The 16714-nt window shown below is 40.7% G+C and overlaps 1 protein-coding gene across 7 annotated transcripts in view; it reads left to right on the plus strand.

The window, feature by feature from the left end:
* The window catches only part of Hectd4 (HECT domain E3 ubiquitin protein ligase 4), a 176224-nt gene that overhangs the window by 113545 nt on the left and 45965 nt on the right, over window positions 1-16714 (plus strand). For 6 of the 7 annotated variants that reach the window (XR_006854436.2, XM_046456507.2, XM_046456508.2 and 3 more), the window contains exons 36-44: window positions 645-925; window positions 1124-1313; window positions 2432-2513; window positions 3697-3899; window positions 4762-4897; window positions 5740-5922; window positions 6629-6793; window positions 7210-7379; window positions 8901-9016. Coding sequence is in view for 6 of the 7 variants with exons in the window: in XM_046456507.2 (XP_046312463.1) it covers window positions 645-925; window positions 1124-1313; window positions 2432-2513; window positions 3697-3899; window positions 4762-4897; window positions 5740-5922; window positions 6629-6793; window positions 7210-7379; window positions 8901-9016 (1526 nt within the window). In the remaining variant the exon portion in view is untranslated. The remainder of the gene's footprint in view (window positions 1-644; window positions 926-1123; window positions 1314-2431; window positions 2514-3696; window positions 3900-4761; window positions 4898-5739; window positions 5923-6628; window positions 6794-7209; window positions 7380-8900; window positions 9017-16714) is intronic. The other variant, XM_046456509.2, reaches the window with a different exon arrangement.

Consider the following 16714-nt stretch of genomic DNA (forward strand, 5'->3'; position numbering starts at 1 on the left):
TGTCTGTAATCTCAAGCTTGTACTCGTGGGGCAGAGGCAGGAGAACGACAAGTTCAAGGTCAGCCTGGGCAACTTAGTGAGACCTTGTCTCAAAATAAAAAGGGCTTATGTTTCATAGCCAAAAATCTTACCCTTGTCAGTGCAAGATTAAAGAATCATGAGTCAGAGCCTGTAATTAGCTTACTTTCTCATACTGTGTCTTTAAAACAAGCAGTTCTATGGTGGTTGACTACCCACCATAGTGTAGCTCAGTGGTAGAGCCTCTTTGGGTTCCATCCCTAGTACCACCACCAAAAAAAGGAATAAATGAGTAACTGAAAGGCTTCTAGTTTAGGTTCCCAGTCTTGGTGTTCTGTGAAGCCCTGAATCTAGGATGTCAATTAAGTAGACATCAGAGATCAGAAAATAGTCAAAAATCTTTTTTAAAAAGTCTTATTGGTCAATTATGAGCTCTCATCAAATGTTTACCAAAAAAAAAAAAAAAAAAACCTTAATTTTCTTTCATAAAAGCATACTGCCAAATCATTACATCTTCCTTCTGAAGTCTGATTTCTTCCATTTGCTTAACTTCACTTAGGGAACTCTGGCTCTGCATGTTATAGGTCAGCCTTTCCAGCACTTTGGACCTTTTCTTCTTTCTGCAGGAGCCACATAGGGAAAGCCATCCTGAGCCAGCCAGCTTGTGTGTCCAAGCTCCTCTCCCTGCTGCTTGACCAGCGCCCATCTCCAAAATTGGTCCTTATCATTCTTCAACTGTGCCGGGCGGCACTGCCACTGATGAGCGTAGAGGACTGTGGAAATGTGGAACTCCCGCCATGGAGCTACTCTGTCCCCTCCCTAAACAGTGAGCAGGAGGATCCCAGTGACCCAGCTTCCAAGATCGCCTCCTTGCTCTTAGCAAAGCTGGCAGATTACGTGGTCCCAGGTGAGAAGCTCCCCAGGAGGAGGATGGCACTGATTGCACAGCCTCCTGTGAGTCAGGCCCAGGATGGTACTTGAACTTTCTGTGATTAATAAGAAAGAGCTGGGGGGTGGGAAGCTGGGAGAGATTCCCAAACCAGTGTTGCTCATTAGGGGGAAACGATGCTGCTGTTTTCTGAATGGGCCTGCTTTTTGCTTTAAGGATGTCAGACAGTTCTTTCTCCAACTGCTTCTGAACCGGATACCACGTTAACAAAAACCAGTCCCAAGAATTCTTTAAAAGGAGATAAAGATCCTGGAGAAGAGAGTGAAGCAGTGGACGGCAAGCTCTCCATATTTATCCACAAACGGGAAGACCAGTCCTCCCACGAAGTTCTCCAACCATTACTAAGGTGACTCTAATGATTATAATGTAGCTATATGTCACCAAGCACTATTCATGCCACAGACAGTGTACTAGAGTAATCCTTCACACACATTGACTACGCAGCCCTCCTAACAGCACCAGCAGACACACACTGTTGCTGTCACCCCTGCAGAGACACATGGAGAAAGTGAGGCAGAACTGACACCTTGACCTCAGGTGCTGTCCCCAGTCTAGCAGAGCTGGAGCCCTGCTGAAAGCGCCTTGCTGTTTATGTTGGGTGCAGAGTCCATGGCACAACTTGGGTCATGAGGGGCAGTAATACAGTTTGGTTTTCAGTTGTTGGTATCTTTCAGCCATCAGCAAATATAGAGTGAGGTGGAGAAAGAAGAGACACTTTTGTAAAGCTTTACTGAAATGTGAATGGCCCAGCTGCTCAACAAGAAAGTGAAAGCATAGTTATTGCCCAAATGTTACAATCCCATAGTGATCTAGAGTGACAGGAAAGCCTGTCACTTAGCACAGGGGAATTTAGAACAGGTGTTTGTCTCAGATGGAAGAGCCATCCCTTCACATGAGTGACCCGACCAGGTTGTCACCCTCATGATTGCATCCCTTCTGCCAGTGCGACAGCCGAGAGAATAGAGGTGTTGTGAGAGCAGGGTCAGGCAGGTCAGTGCTCAGGTGAGCATATCTCTAAGGAGTGTCTGTTTTAGGAGGAAGTGAAGTTGAATTATTAGAAAAGAAGTTTCAGTGTTTCCCCCAGGAAGCTACAGTCTAGCTACTGGTGAAGCTTCCCTGCTGTGACGTGGAGGTGACTTTCGGAGTGCCCCCTGGGCACCAGCCCTCCTTGCAGCTAGCTTCAGAGCATCTGCTTCACTCAGCTTTATTGTTGTGCATTGTTTTCGTGTGGGTGTCTAGATACCATCACAACTCTAAAACAGCTGTTTTTTTGGACTTCAAAAGTGCTATGATTATGCAACAATAAATCAATTCCTTTTTGAAAAATGCAGAGTCTTACTGTAGATTTTAAAAGCCAGGGTTAGCATCTAAGGACAGCCTAAGCATGACGGAGTTGCCTGGCAGCGAGCAGCCACCTCCAGTAGTGTATCTAAGGCCACTCACTCTCTGCCTTTCCTTTTTCAGTAGCTCAGAAGGGCGGCCCTTCCGACTTGGTACTGGTGCCAACATGGAGAAAGTTGTGAAGATGGATAGAGACATGACCAAGGTAAACCTCGTGGGAGAAACTGCTATAGTAAACCCATGGTTAATGAGCATTTGCCACATTTACGAAAACTTTTGTAAAAATTAGTTCTGCCAGGCACAGTGGCTAGTAGCTGTACTCCGAGCTACTCCAGAGACCAATGCAAAAGGACTATGAGTTCAAGGTCAGCGTGGACAACACAGGCAGCATAGTGAGACCCTGTCTAAAAAAAAAAAAATTCATTTTTCCACAAATGCAGGGTAAGAAATTAAAGCCAGTGGCTTAAGAGGCCATGTTAAAGAGAACTCGTGAAGCTTGGAGGTGTGGCTTAGTGGTAGAACATGCACTTAGCATGCATAAGGCCCGGGGTTCGATCCCCAATTCCCAGCACACCCCCATCCCCACCAAAAAAAAAAGGAAAAAAGGCAGAGGTAGAAAATAGTCAAAACCAGTTTGTCATTAATTTAAAAATATAATAGAGAAATGCAATAAAAAATGTAATAGAGAATTCTTAGGTTGACCTATGAGTTTTTATCAGCTTGTTTAAGATAGTTTTAGAACCTAAAAATAGTTGTAAAGTTTAAGAGAGGTGAAAGGTTGCTAAGACAATAACAGGTATTTAATAATTAAAGACATAAAAATATTTTTTAAATATCCGGACCCCAAAACAATTGAAGGAAAGTAATAAAAGCAACAGTAACATATTACTCTTTACCTATCACACAGGTAATGTTAGCAAAGTTTGATGGTACCCATTATTCTCAAGTAAGAGTACATAAACATTCTCAAGTGTCCAACAAAAAAAATGTCCATTGCATGTTTTTCAGAGATTTGTTTGAAAAACAAAACAGAGTCCATGTACCCATAAATAGGAGATTGGTTAAAGAAATTCATAATTTGTAAAATAAAATAGTATGCAACTATTAAAAATATGTGTGTGGCAAACTGATAAAAGTAAATTGTAAAGGTGTGTGTAGTAGGATCCCATGGTTATGGAAGTTGTGATTTGCAGGAACAAAATCTAGAGGACTTACAACTTGCTCAGACTGGGTGAGAGCATGGGATGTTTATGGAAATTTGATATTCTCTGTGTAATATTTGACGTTAGAATTTTTTACAAATGAACCTGGATTACTTTGGTAATAGAGGGGGATTTGGAAGTGCCTAGTACTTGGGGGTGAAACGAGTGTCTTCAAACAACCCCCAGGGTGGCTGTTGCGAAGTGATCACAGAAGAGGCTGCAGCCGCCCTTCGGAAAGCCACCAAGTGGGCACAGTCAGGCCTCATCGTCAGCATTGGGCCACCAGTAGAGTCTGTCAATCCAGAGACTGTGAGTGGACTGTCCACAGGTGACAAAAAGAAAACTGCCCAAACCTCCATCTGCAGAGAGAGGAACACAGAACTCGCCAGGTAAACCTGCCACTGATAGAATCTGTCCATTCTTCTCAGATTGGCTTTGTAATGGGCTTATTTTTAGAGTTTTAATTTTTTTTTCATCCTTTAACCTACTGAAAATGATGGTTGGGGCCCAAAAATACCCATCTGTTGTAGAAGTTGCTCTCAAAGTAGAGTCTGGGGCTACATCAAGGAGCGAACCCATTCAGGTAGATCTGAGATTGTCATGGAGGCCCAGGGAGTTGCTCCTCATGTAGTGGACATTATGTAGAGAGCCAGGGGATGCTTCAAAATAGGTAATAAACTCCTGTTTTGCAATGTTTTTTCCTTTCAAACTGGACTTCCCCACTGAACACGTGAAATTTTTTTTTTTTTTTTTGTAGGAATAGAAGGGATAGGTGAGTATTTCCTCAGAGGAGTTTGTACAAGATATTTGTACTTGCAAGCAAAGAGTAGCTGCAGCACAGGGTCTTTCTTTGATTCTATGGCTCATGCAATAAACTACTTAAGGTCTGTTGTTTCAAAGTGTCTTATTAGCTTCCCATCACTGTAATGAAATACTTGAAATAGCTAGCTCAATAAGAGAAGAGGTTTACTTAGCTCACAGTTTGGAGGTTCAAGGTCATGGTGCTGGCATTATCCCAGTTCTGGGCTGCGTCACAACACGACAGATAATGATGATGGGAGTGTGTGCAGAAATGTGTAACTACAGGTCCAGCCAAGAACAGGGAGAGTGGGGAGGGCCAGACTCAGGCTTTTACGACATAAAATCCTCTGAGAGGGTTGTCATGGGAGAAGTGATTTCTTCTTAATGCTGATTTTGCACCACTTTTAACCCTCCTTGGGTATTGACAGTTTTCCCTGTTGACATTTGCAGGACTGACCCTGTCCGACCCTTCATCAGTGGGCATGTAGCAAACAGCATGGCTGCAGAAGTGATCGCTTTGCTTCATAGCTTACTAATGGCACCTGAATCTAACGCGGCTCAAATATGGACCACAACAGCAGAAAAGGTTAGTGTGGCATTGCTGCTTACCTGAGGAGGGAAGAAGGCAGCTACTTTCCACCCCAGCCTTAGAATCACGCACAGCAATGGACATCTTAGTGAAGAAAGACTTTCCAAGTTAGCCAGATATACAGACTACTTTTCTGCTGGAATTTGCTTTGATTCAGCAGTTTCGACTCTGTTAATCTCTGTCTCCTGTGATTGCTGGCTCAGGATAGTTTCTCAGGGAGAAATGGCAGTGCCTATTCTCTCTTATGTTAGATTGGTGCTGACATTGGGAGGTCATGCAGCCTTCATTTATTGGATGTGTTAAGTGTATTCACTAAGTTTTAAGGAGGCCTTTTTGTGACTTACACTGCCTGAGAGCCCCATCAGTAAGTAATTCATCATTATAATAGTAGCCAAGTCACAAAACCAAATATCTGTAATCCATTCCCCCTCTCCATAGTCGATCTTCAAGTGAACATCTTATACGAAGTCCTAAAAGTAATTAAGTGCTGAAGGCAGGCAGTAAGCTGAGATGGGCTTCCTTCAGATGAGTGATTGCTTTATCTTAGTGCTTTTAGAAGCACAGTGTTTGATTCTCCCATATTTTTAGGTAGTGTATTTTCCAGATTTGTCTGATTATATAAGGTATGTATATAATATGTCATTGGCCACACCTGGGGTTTTTTTGGTACCTCCTGTATCCAAATGTCATTGGCCACACCTGGGGTTTTTTTGGTACCTCCTGTATCCAAAATTCCTTCAGTACAAACACAACCCAGGAACTGTGGTAAACACTTCATTATCCCTGGCATCAAATAACCAAGTGTAACTCCTGACACCCAGGCTGCCTCTTGTGCTTAGGTTCTGTCTCGTGCATTGATGTACATTCCACAACTGGGGAAACATGCAGAAAGCATTCTGGAAAATGGCAGCAGCAGTGGCAGAAAACTTGCCAAACTTCAGAGAATTGCTCGCCAGGCTGTCGCTGCACTGTGTGCACTTGGAGGCTTCAAAGAGACAATTAAGATAGGATCTGAGGTTCAGGTAATCCACCACTATTTCCCCCTCATTGCTTCCCCCATACAGAAGCAGCTAAAAAAACCAACCAACCAACCAACCAACCCACCCCAAAAAACCCAACCCTCATTCCTTCAAAATAAATAAGGAATCTGAGCAACATGATTTTTAATCTACAGGGTGCTATACATTTTTCAAAAAACTAATGCAACACTTTATAATGTTAACTGCAATATGTGTGTTCTCTAAGGTCATTAATATTAGCAATATTTTAGAATTGAAAATTTGAGAGCTAGGCATGATAGCACACGCCTGTAAGCCCAGCAACTCAGGAGGCTGAGGCAGAAGAATCCCATGTTTAAAGCCAGCTTCAGCAACTTAGTGAGACCTGTCTCAAAAGAAATATTTTTTTTTAAAAAGTCAGGGAGAGAGCCGTTGGGGATGTAGCTCTGTGGTAGAGTGTCTCTGGGTTTTAGTCTGCAGTACCCCCCAAAAAGAAAGAAAATGGAAGGAAGGCAGGCAAGCTTGAGATGATGGCATGTTGTGATCACCTTGCTATAAGACTTTAAACCTACTATTTTGATTCATATCCTGGGCTAATACCCACACTAGAATAAATGATTACTGTAGTGCAGGTAATGACAGCTGTAAATGGACACTTCCTGCTTGTCACTTTAGATAACTGCACACACATCAGAGCTGACAGGTAGTGCTAATCCATCTCTGTCTCTAGGTTTTAGGTAGAGGAATATCAGGAAGCATTGGAGTAGTGGCTTCTATCAACGAACAGGAAGGTATCGCTACAGTCAGATTTCCACCCATAGACTGTCGAAAGACTTCTCAAGCGTCAGACACATTAACTATTCCATTGTCTAGACTTTGTGTTCCAAGGTCAGAGGTAAGATGATTTTGAAATATTTTATAAAATGTCACTGAAAATCTTAGCTGTTCTGCAATGGTTAACATGCACTTGCCTAGTAAAGAAACAGATACTTTGGTATTTTAAATTTTACTTGTGATGTGTATTTATATATTGGTTGTAACTACTGAAGAGTTACATTTGTATGAAAAATTTTTTTTTGTTTTTTTTTTTGGTACTGGGGATTGAACCCAGGACCTCATGCATGTGAAGCAAGTACTCTACCAATGGAGCTATATCCCCAGCCCCTGTATGAAAATTTTTAACAAAATTCATTTCTTTGTTGGTTAGGAATATTCCATAGTATATTGTATTTTTGATAAATTTAATCTGGTTTATGACTTTCTCTGATGATTTTACTTTAACTTTCTGTCCCCATCTTGTCCCACCTTTAGGCACTGCCCCTCCACAAACTGTCCATTACTGAGAAGGTGGTGCAGGCAGTTCAGTCCATGCTGCTTCCACAGGAAGGCAGTCTCTCAATTCACACCTCACTTCCTGCAACAGGAGATGGCTCTGCACCTGTGATGGCAGTCGTCCGGCTCCTGGCTGAAATAAGAACGAGGTGAGCACCCACCCCAGATGCTTCCCAGATTATCTGGGGTGCTGGGTGGGCCCTACCACCTCGGGCCTAAGGGTCTACAGCTTGAAGCTCATGCCAGCTGTGGAACAGAAACCACTATCTTGTACTGTTTACTGTAGCTCATTGCAGTGCCTTGATTTTTGCAGTTTTTGTTGCATCCTGTTTCTACACTTGGAAATAAAATTGAGCTGTCCTCCTGAAAAAATAAGCAAGCAGTTGAGCTACTACATGTGGAATGCATACACGAGCTGCATGGTTTGCTCTGGCAGAAGCACTTTGTTCTGTCACAGGAATAACACTGCCATTTTTTCAAATGGCTTCAGCCACAATGATGTGTTTCTGGTCCATCATTTTCCAAACCGATGACCAGAAGACCAGGGAATGCTCAGTATCTGTGTTGGAAAGGAAAGCAATCTCTTCCTGCAAATACATTTATTTACCATTAAATAGGAGTAACAAGTTTCTTTTCTGACCATGGAACCTCTCAGAAACTTCTGATATGTACATTGAATCCTGAGAGAGAAATCAGCATATAGCTTTTTCTCTCTTGCTTCTGGAACTCTGTTATTGTCCAAATAGCACAGTTTAGAGGAAGCTTTTAAGATGGTCACCTAGGGGCTGGAGTTGTGGCTCAGTGGTAGAGTGCTTGCCTAGCATGTGTGAGGTACTGGGTTCATCCTCAGCACCATGTGAAAAATAAAGGCATTGTGTCCATCTATAGTTTAAAAAAAAAAAAAAAAAGATTGGTCACCTGGCATTTTGCGTTTCTGTTTAGTGGAGACTGTCTAAGCAGTTCAATAGTTACTGTGTGAGAAAAGTTGCTAATACAGTCGTTCTTGGACTTCTGTGGGAGATGGAATCCAGGCCTGCCTCAGATACCAAAGTCTGTGGTTGCTCCAGCCATTGTATGAAACAATGTTGTATTTGCACTGAACCTACACACATCCTCCTGTATATTTTAAGCCCTGTATAGAATCTTTAGGATACCTACTACATTATAACTAGTTGATAGATGGTATTATTTAGGAGATAATGACCAAACCAAAAAATTGTCTGTGTATGTTCATTACAGGTGCAATTTTTTCTCCCAAATATTTTCGATCTGTGGTTGGTTGAATCTGTAGATGCAGAACTCCTGTGGATATTATGGATATGGAGGACTGACTGTATATTTCCAAGCCAGTCCAGCCAAGAATAAAAGCAAAGGGGGCTGGGGTTGTGGTTCAGTGGTAGAGCGCTCGCCTAGTGCGCATGAGGCACTGGGTTCAATCCTCAACACCACATAATAAATAAATAAATAAATAAATAAATAAATAAATAAATAAATAAATAAATAATTGTGTCCACCTACAACTAAAAAATAAATATTTTAAGAAAAGAAAAAGCAAGAGGAGTAGAGAGTCTAAACTGAGGGATAAAATTGATTGAAATGTTTTTCACAGTTGACATTATAGAAAATAAACATTGATGACTTTGAAATATTGTAAATCTTTTAACATTAAGAGCGTGCCTGGTCATGGCCCAGCTTTTAGAAGACAGCTTATTTTGTGAAGAATTCATACAGCAGTGTCCAGCAGCTGTTGAAGTTCTTAACCTGGTAGCCCAGGAATGCAGTGCTGGTAAGTACCTATTCCTTTCCTCTTTGATGGCACATAATCAGCACCTCTACTGTTTGATAATGGATTATTATCTGTGTTCATACACGAGGCAGCTGAGTTCTAGGAGAGTGTATATCACAACTCACTGATATCCCAGACCTACAGATATAAGTCAAAAGCTTTCAGTCATACCAGCGAGGAAGCAGGCATTCTTCAGTTTACCTTTAGGCCCCTGCTAGAATATTTTCTTTTCTCCATCTATATTAATTCATTGCCTTTATTTCCCTATCAGAAATATGAATAAGAAATCCCTAACGGGTGGCGTATATATTCTGACTATTGTCATGGGCTACATTTGAATTCAAGGTTGAGTTTACACTGACATCCATCCTTGGGGGTGGGTGTTAAGGGAAAGTACAAAACCATACAGAAGTAGTGGGGCAGTGTCCTAGACCCTCGTGTTTGCATCATTCAAATTTAATAGTTCAACTCACAGGTGATCCTGCTTCATCTATGCTATCATCCCTGGGATAATTTTAATCCTAGATATTATTTTATCTGTAAATATTTTGGTATGTTTCTCTAAAATATAAGACCTCTTAGCTGGGTACAGTAACTTACGCCCATGATCCTCCCTATGAACTCAGGGAGCTAAAGCAGGACAATGCAATTTCAAGGCCCACCTTGCAACCTCATAATCCCCTGTCTCAAAATAAAAAGGGCTACAGTCAGGCATGGTGGTGCACACCTGTAATCCCAGTGGCTCAAGAGGCTGAGGCAGGAGAATCAAAAGTTCAAAGCCAGCCCCAGCAAGTTAGCAAGGCCCTAAGCAATTTAGTGAGACGCTATCTCAAAATAAAAACTCAAAAGGGTTGGAGATATGGCTTAGTTGTTAAGTGCCCCTAGGTTTAATCCCTGGCATCAAAGGGGTGGGGGGTAGGGATACAGCTCATTGGGAGAGCCCCATAAGGTTTATTAATAATTCTTTAATATTAGTAAACATCTAGTCAGCATTTCACTTCCTAGTTTTCCTATAAAGATCATATTTGTTTTTACATTTGGTTATTTGAATAAGGACCCAAATAAAGTTCATGGTGTAATTTCTATGTCTTATACAACTCTTGTAAAGCATAGTTTCCTCTTTCTCTTATTTATTTATTTTTTGGCGTGTTATACATTTTCTAAAAGGTTTCACAGTCTGGATTTTGCTGCTTGTGTCCCTGTAGGTGTCACTTAACATGCTCTTTAGCCCTCATATTTCCTATAAATTGGTAGTTGCCTTGCATTTTTTCTGTTATTTGTTTGGTTTTGCCTTTAGATCTCTTTAAATCCTCTTTTGGTCATTTTTTAAATCTATATTATTTATTATTTCTTAGACCATTTACTTTGTCCATAACTCTCTAATACCTTTTCTGTCCATAATTTTTTAATTCTTTTTCCCTGTGGTCATTTCTCTTGGGATTTATTTGTTTTTCATTTCTTAATTTATCTTTATTCTTTTTTTTCTCCCCAATATATTTGTCTTTATTTGTATCTGATTTACTTCTCAAATCTCTTCTTTTATAAGAAGATTCAGTAGAAGTTCCAACCGGAAGAACCAGTCATATGTAAACCTCAGAGAGATCTGTGACTAGAGAAAAAAATGGGAGAAAATGAGTTACCTGGGCTGCTAGGGTAAAATTACTTGGGACAGGTCTTTTGCCCATAGTTTAGTTTGCTACTTCTGGTAGGTCCTTAGTTCACTGTCTCTGCTTTTTTCATATTCTTGGCTTAGGAAACATTTTAAGAAATATTCCAATTGATTGTAGCAAGCATAATTTGTTTTTGCAAACATAAAATTTGCTGACTTAATCACTTTTTTTCTACAGGACCATTCCTCGTTATTCTCTTCTACATATTTTATAGAATAAAATGGTCTTAATTTGTAAAATTAACATTGGTGCTTAATGTACAAGCCAAGATTTGTAGTAGTTTAGAGCAGTGGTCTCACATGGTTTTGATCATTGTCCACCTAACTGTATTCCTTATTGGAAAAGAACAAAGAGAACCATGTGGGAAATGCATACTAATAACTGTGACTAAAAATTCACTTATCAGATTCCCAGAAATAGCCCTGAAGCTTTAAGTAAATATCAAACTTTGCTACTGCAAGGTCACTTACCCATAATAATCAAAGAAAACATCGTGTACTCTGGGTTACTTTGTAACAGAGCAGTGGATTCTTATGGCCCAGATGGGATCATAGTTCTGCTCAGGAGAAATTCTGTTTAATAAATGATATTAGGAGGGGTGGGGCATGAAGAGAAGCGAGAATGGAATGGATATTCATTCGTTCATTCATTCAGAGATGAGGTCTCAGTATGTTACCCAGGCTGGCCCTGGACTCCTGGGGCTCAAGCCACCCTCCTGCCTCAACCTTCCAAGTAGTTGGAATTACAGGTAGTGCATGCCACTGCACCCAGTTTAGGATTTTAATTTTTTTAATGCCTTTTATTTGATATATAAAACTGTCATGAAATTTATAACAATAAATATTGATCCTCAGATTTTCAAAAATATTTCAATGAATTCCTCCCACTATTTTCCTTCGTCTGGTCTTACTTAAGTAACAGATAATGGCCACTGTAATAATAATTGAGATCTAAATCTTATAACTTCTCTGTGTAAAGAGGAGAGCACTTAGTGTCACACAGGACGGGAGCACTCCCAGGAGCTGTTCCCATGAAGAAGTAGTACTCCTAAGAGGTTATCTGGACCTCTGAGTTGAAACAGCAAAGGAAGCCACGATTCAAACCTGAAGACAAAGCCCATGGAAACCAAAAGAGGTCTTGACTTGTTTTACACTTTTAGAGAACCAGAACCCCAGGTTCAGCCGTCTCTCCCTCTCCCAACTTTCTAATATACAGATTTCTTGACCCAGATGCTCTCAAACTGAAAATTCCTAAGAAAGCTCAGAATCATGTTAAACTACTTCCCAAGAAAATAATAGTAAAAGATAAATGCTGCCCAAGAACCACAGGGCTGTTAAGAGTGGCCCAGATGGTTATGGCACAGTGGCCTTCAGACCACACTCCAGGAAACGGTGCCCTGAGTTTGCCCTGACCCACCTTCTCCTTGCCCTTTTGAGTTTTCACTGTCTCCCTTCTGTGGAGACCCAGGCCTGCTGGCTGTTTCTCCACCATATCCCCTCCCCAGCCTCAGGAGTGTGCCACATTTATAATCAGAGTTGCCGATTGTTCAGGAATCAGCTCTCCTTCCTGACTTCCCTGCTCCAGTTAATACTCCAAGTATGGTGGCTGCTCCAGGAGTAGCCGAGCAAGTGCCTCCACCTTGTCCTCATGTCTCTTGCTGACATCCTTCTGGAGTTGAGCCCTGCCCTACCGGTCTCCACGCCAGCTCTCCACCAGCACTGTGCTCCCAGCTCTTTCCTCTCACCTTGTTTCTTTCCACACTGTCACCTCTGTCATCTTGCTGAAGACCTGATCTGAGTGGCTGCTTGTCAGGAGCAGCGGCTGCCCTGTGTGACTGGCTTTCCTAGATACTGATGCCAAGCTGTTGCCTGTGCCCTGGACAGAGTCACAGCAGACCACTCAGTTTCTTATTACTATGACTGGGAAGAACGAGGTTTTTCTTCATTGAAGTGTAGGACTTTTAAATTCTTACACCAGACACTATAGAGTCTGCTATTACCTTAAGCCAACCTCATGGCAAATGAAGTTTATCAAGTAAGCCCTGTTCCCTTCCCCAACCCCAAGCATAGCTTCTACCTTGTTATTTAGCATGAATCTTCACCATGGAAACTGCTACTGGTTAATTATAACAGCATTGTTGCAGGTGTCATTGTATCATCTGAGATTCTGTATGTGAGGTCGTCCAGAATAATTTTCTAAGTCATTTAAACAAAATAGTTAGAAAGTGTATATCAGAAATAGTTGGTCTCCTTATGACTAGGTAACTTATTTATGGCCTCCATAAGCTCTGTAATTGAACAGTTTCTCTCTTCCTCCTGACCACTGGGAAGCAAAGATCCACATTTGTACCCCAAATATAAAGGACCCAGGCACACACCTCATGGGCCCGCTGTACTGTTGGCCCCTCTTTGACTCTGTCTTAAAGTTGCCTTATCTCTCTTGTTTCCTGATTCATATCATGGGATTACATTGGGTGTGTCTGTTTCTTCCCTTAGGTGGCTATGTGTCTGTAGCTACAGTGTAAGTAGATTAGTCCTTAGCCACTGTCTGACACAAACCCAATGCTTTGCTTTGCTTTGCTTTTTCTTACTGGGGATTTAACCCAGGGGCACTTTGTCACTGAGCTGCATCCCCTATCCTTTTATTTTCTATTTTGAGACAGAACCTTGCTAAGTGGCCTCGAACTTAATGATCCTCCTGCCTCAGCCTTCTGAGTTGCTGGGATCATAGGCACCTGGCTGGGTACTTTACTTTTTTTTAATCCAGGAATGTTTTAAAATTGAGGAATAATTTACAGACTATAAAATTTACCACTTTAAAGTGGACAATTCAGTGAGCTTCACCACTAATTCCTTAATATCTCTACCTCTGTCCTCTCAAAAAACTGCTCATATACACAGTAAGTGGTTACTACCCTAATCTCTACTCTTAGCCTCCGGCAACATGAATCTGCTTTCTATTCTATAAATTGGCATCTTCTGGGCATTTCATGTAAATGGAATCATATAGTATGTGGCCTTTGGGGTCAGGCTTCTTTCACCAGCATCATGTTTTCATAATCATTCATATTATAGTACTTCATTCTTTTGTATGGCTCAATCCCATTCTGTTGTATGAATAGACCACATTTTATTTACTCACTGATTGATTGATGGATACTTGTGTTGTTTCTACTTTGGGCTGTTATGAATAATGCTTCTATAAACATTTATATAAGTTTTATGTGGATATATATTTTTAGTTCTCTTGGGCATATACCTTGGAGTGGAACTACTGGCTTACATGATAATTCTGTGGGTTTTTTTGTGGTTTTGTTTTGGTGGTGTTGGAGATTGAACCAAAGGCCTCACACATACTAGGCAAGTTCTCTACTGAGCTCTACCCCCAGCCCTTTTATTTATTTATGTATTTACTTACTTACTTACTTAACTTTGAGACAGAATCTCTAATTCGCCTACCCTGCTTTCAAACTTTCAATCCTCCTGCCTCAACCTCCTGGGAACATGGAGTTATAGCATGTGCCACCACACCTGGCTATCTTTAACTTTTAAGGAATTGCTTTCCTTTTTGAGGGACTGTTTTTCAAGTGACCATATCATTTACATCCCAGCAACATGTAGGGCTCCAGTTACTCCATGTTTTACAAATGCTGGTGTTGTCTACCTTTTTTATTATAGCTATCCTCACAGGTGGGAAATGGTCCCTTGTGATGGTGTTAGTTTACATTTTCCTAATAACTGATCATGGTGAATATCTTTTCACATTCTTATTAGCCATTTGTTCATCATCTTTGGAGAAATTTCTGTCCAAATCCCTTGGAAATTTTTAAATTGGATTATTTGTCTTTTTATTATTGAGTAACAAGGGACTAGATATACTAGTCCCAAGTCAAATGTAACTTGCAAATATTTTCTTCTGTTCTATGGGTTGTTTCTTCACTTGCTTAATAATATACTTTGAAATAATAAAAATTTTCATTTTGAAGAAATCACTTTACCCAGGTTTCTTTTGTGACTTGTGCTTTTGGTGTCATGTCTAAAAACCATTAGTATCTGTTGTAAATTTGTGTCTACAAAAATGGTTTAAGGGCTGGGATTGTAGCTCGGCAGCAGAGCACTTGCCTAGCATGCTTGAGGTGCTGGGTTCTATCCTCAGCACCACATAAAAATAAACAAGTAAAATAAAGTCATTCTGTCCATCTGCAACTACAAAAAAATTATATAATGGTTTTAAAACCTTAAGAAATAGGCCATGCATGGTGGCACACACCTGTAATCCCAGCAGCTCAGGAAGCTGAGGAAGGAGGATCATGAGTTCAAAGCCAGCCTCAGCAAAAATGAGGCACTAAGCAACTCAGTGAGATACTGTCTCTAAATAAGATACAAAATAGGACTGGGGATGTAGCTCAGTGGCCAAGTGCCTCTGAGTTCAATCCCCAGTACCAAAAAAAACCAAAAACATAAAACAACAACAAAAAACCTTAAAAATTGAATGAAATAAATATTAGCGGATTTATAGTCCAAATGGCCTAACCAGAGTCTTTATGCCTATATCATCTTCTAAGAATTTTATAGTTTTAGCTATAGGGTTTATGTTGTTTAGGTGTTTTTTGATCCATTGTGAGTTAACTTCCATGTATCTTGTGAAATATTCTTTTTTTTTTTTTAGTTGTAGATGAACACAATACCTTATTTTGTTTGTTTATTTTTATGTGGTGCTGAGGATTGAACCCAGCGACTGACACCTACTAGGCAAGTGCTCTACCACTGAGCCACGATCCCATCCCATGAAATATTCTTAATACCTCTTGCACTTGGCTTTTCTAGACCTTTTCTCACAGTGTCAAGCCACCAGAATTTTCTTTCTTCTCTGTTTATTGCATTTCTGTCTCTTGTAAGATCGAAGTCAATACTATCTTCATTAAGCCTATCTGGATTCTAGAATGAAGTTATTGCCCACTCATCTGTGCCTGGGCTTAGGCCTTATGTCACATAAACATACAGTGAAGCTTTATGCTCCTTTGTGTGGATGTGTGTTTGTGTGCATGCTCACACTTTTTATTTAACCTCCTATGTCTTCATATTCTCCAATATCTAGCAGTGTGCCTGGTTCATAGGAGGCATTCAATAGACATTAATTAATTTATTGATTGGCTTATTTTTATTGGGGACTGGACCTAGGGCATTTTATACTGATATATAAAGATGAGTTTTATCTATTTTTATTTTTTTGATACCGGAGACTGAACCCAGGGGTGCTTAATTACTGGGCTACATCCCCAGCCCTTTTTTGTATTTTATTTAGAGACATTGAGTTGCTAAGTGCCTCGCCAAGTTGCTAAGGCTGACTTTGAACTCATGATACTCCCACCTCAGCTTCCCAAGTCACTGGGATTACGGGCATGTGCCACCGCACCCAGCAATTTTTATTTTTGAGACAGGGTTTCATTAAGTTATTGAGGCTGACCTTGAACTTGCAGTCTTCCTGCCTTAGCCTCCCAAGTTGCTGGGCTTACAGGTGTGCACCAACGCATCTGGCTCAATACGCATTAATTTTTAAAAATCATTTTAGATATTAAGAATAATAGCCTTCATTTACTAGGAATATGAATAATAGTTCCCATTATTTGCCCTGTGCTAGGAGCTAAGCTAAGGGCTCTACCTGAGTTAATTCACTTCATCGTCTCAAAACCCTACAAGAGGGCTGGAGTTGTAGCTCAGTGGTAGAGCACTTGCCTTGCAAGTGTGAGGCACTGGGTATGATCCTTAGCACAACATAAAAATAAATAAAGATATTGTGTCCATCTACAACTAAAAAAAAAAAATTAAAAAGGAAAAAAAAAAACCCATGAGATTTAGGCACTATTATTACCCTTGTATTGGAAGTGAGAAGTGAATACAGAGGAGTAGAGCAAGGTTCTGCATCTAAGCAGCCTCATCCAAGCCATGCACGCAGCCACATGGCCATGCTGCTGACTATGTCATAGTCAAAGATGTCCCAGGGCATTTGCTCCTTTGTAAGGAATTAA

This window comes from Marmota monax, unplaced genomic scaffold, assembly GCF_021218885.2.
Source record: "Marmota monax isolate L192 unplaced genomic scaffold, Marmota_monax_Labrador192_F-V1.1 WCK01_AAM20220418_F8-fsc00185, whole genome shotgun sequence".
In the NCBI taxonomy this organism is placed as follows: Eukaryota; Metazoa; Chordata; class Mammalia; order Rodentia; family Sciuridae; genus Marmota; species Marmota monax.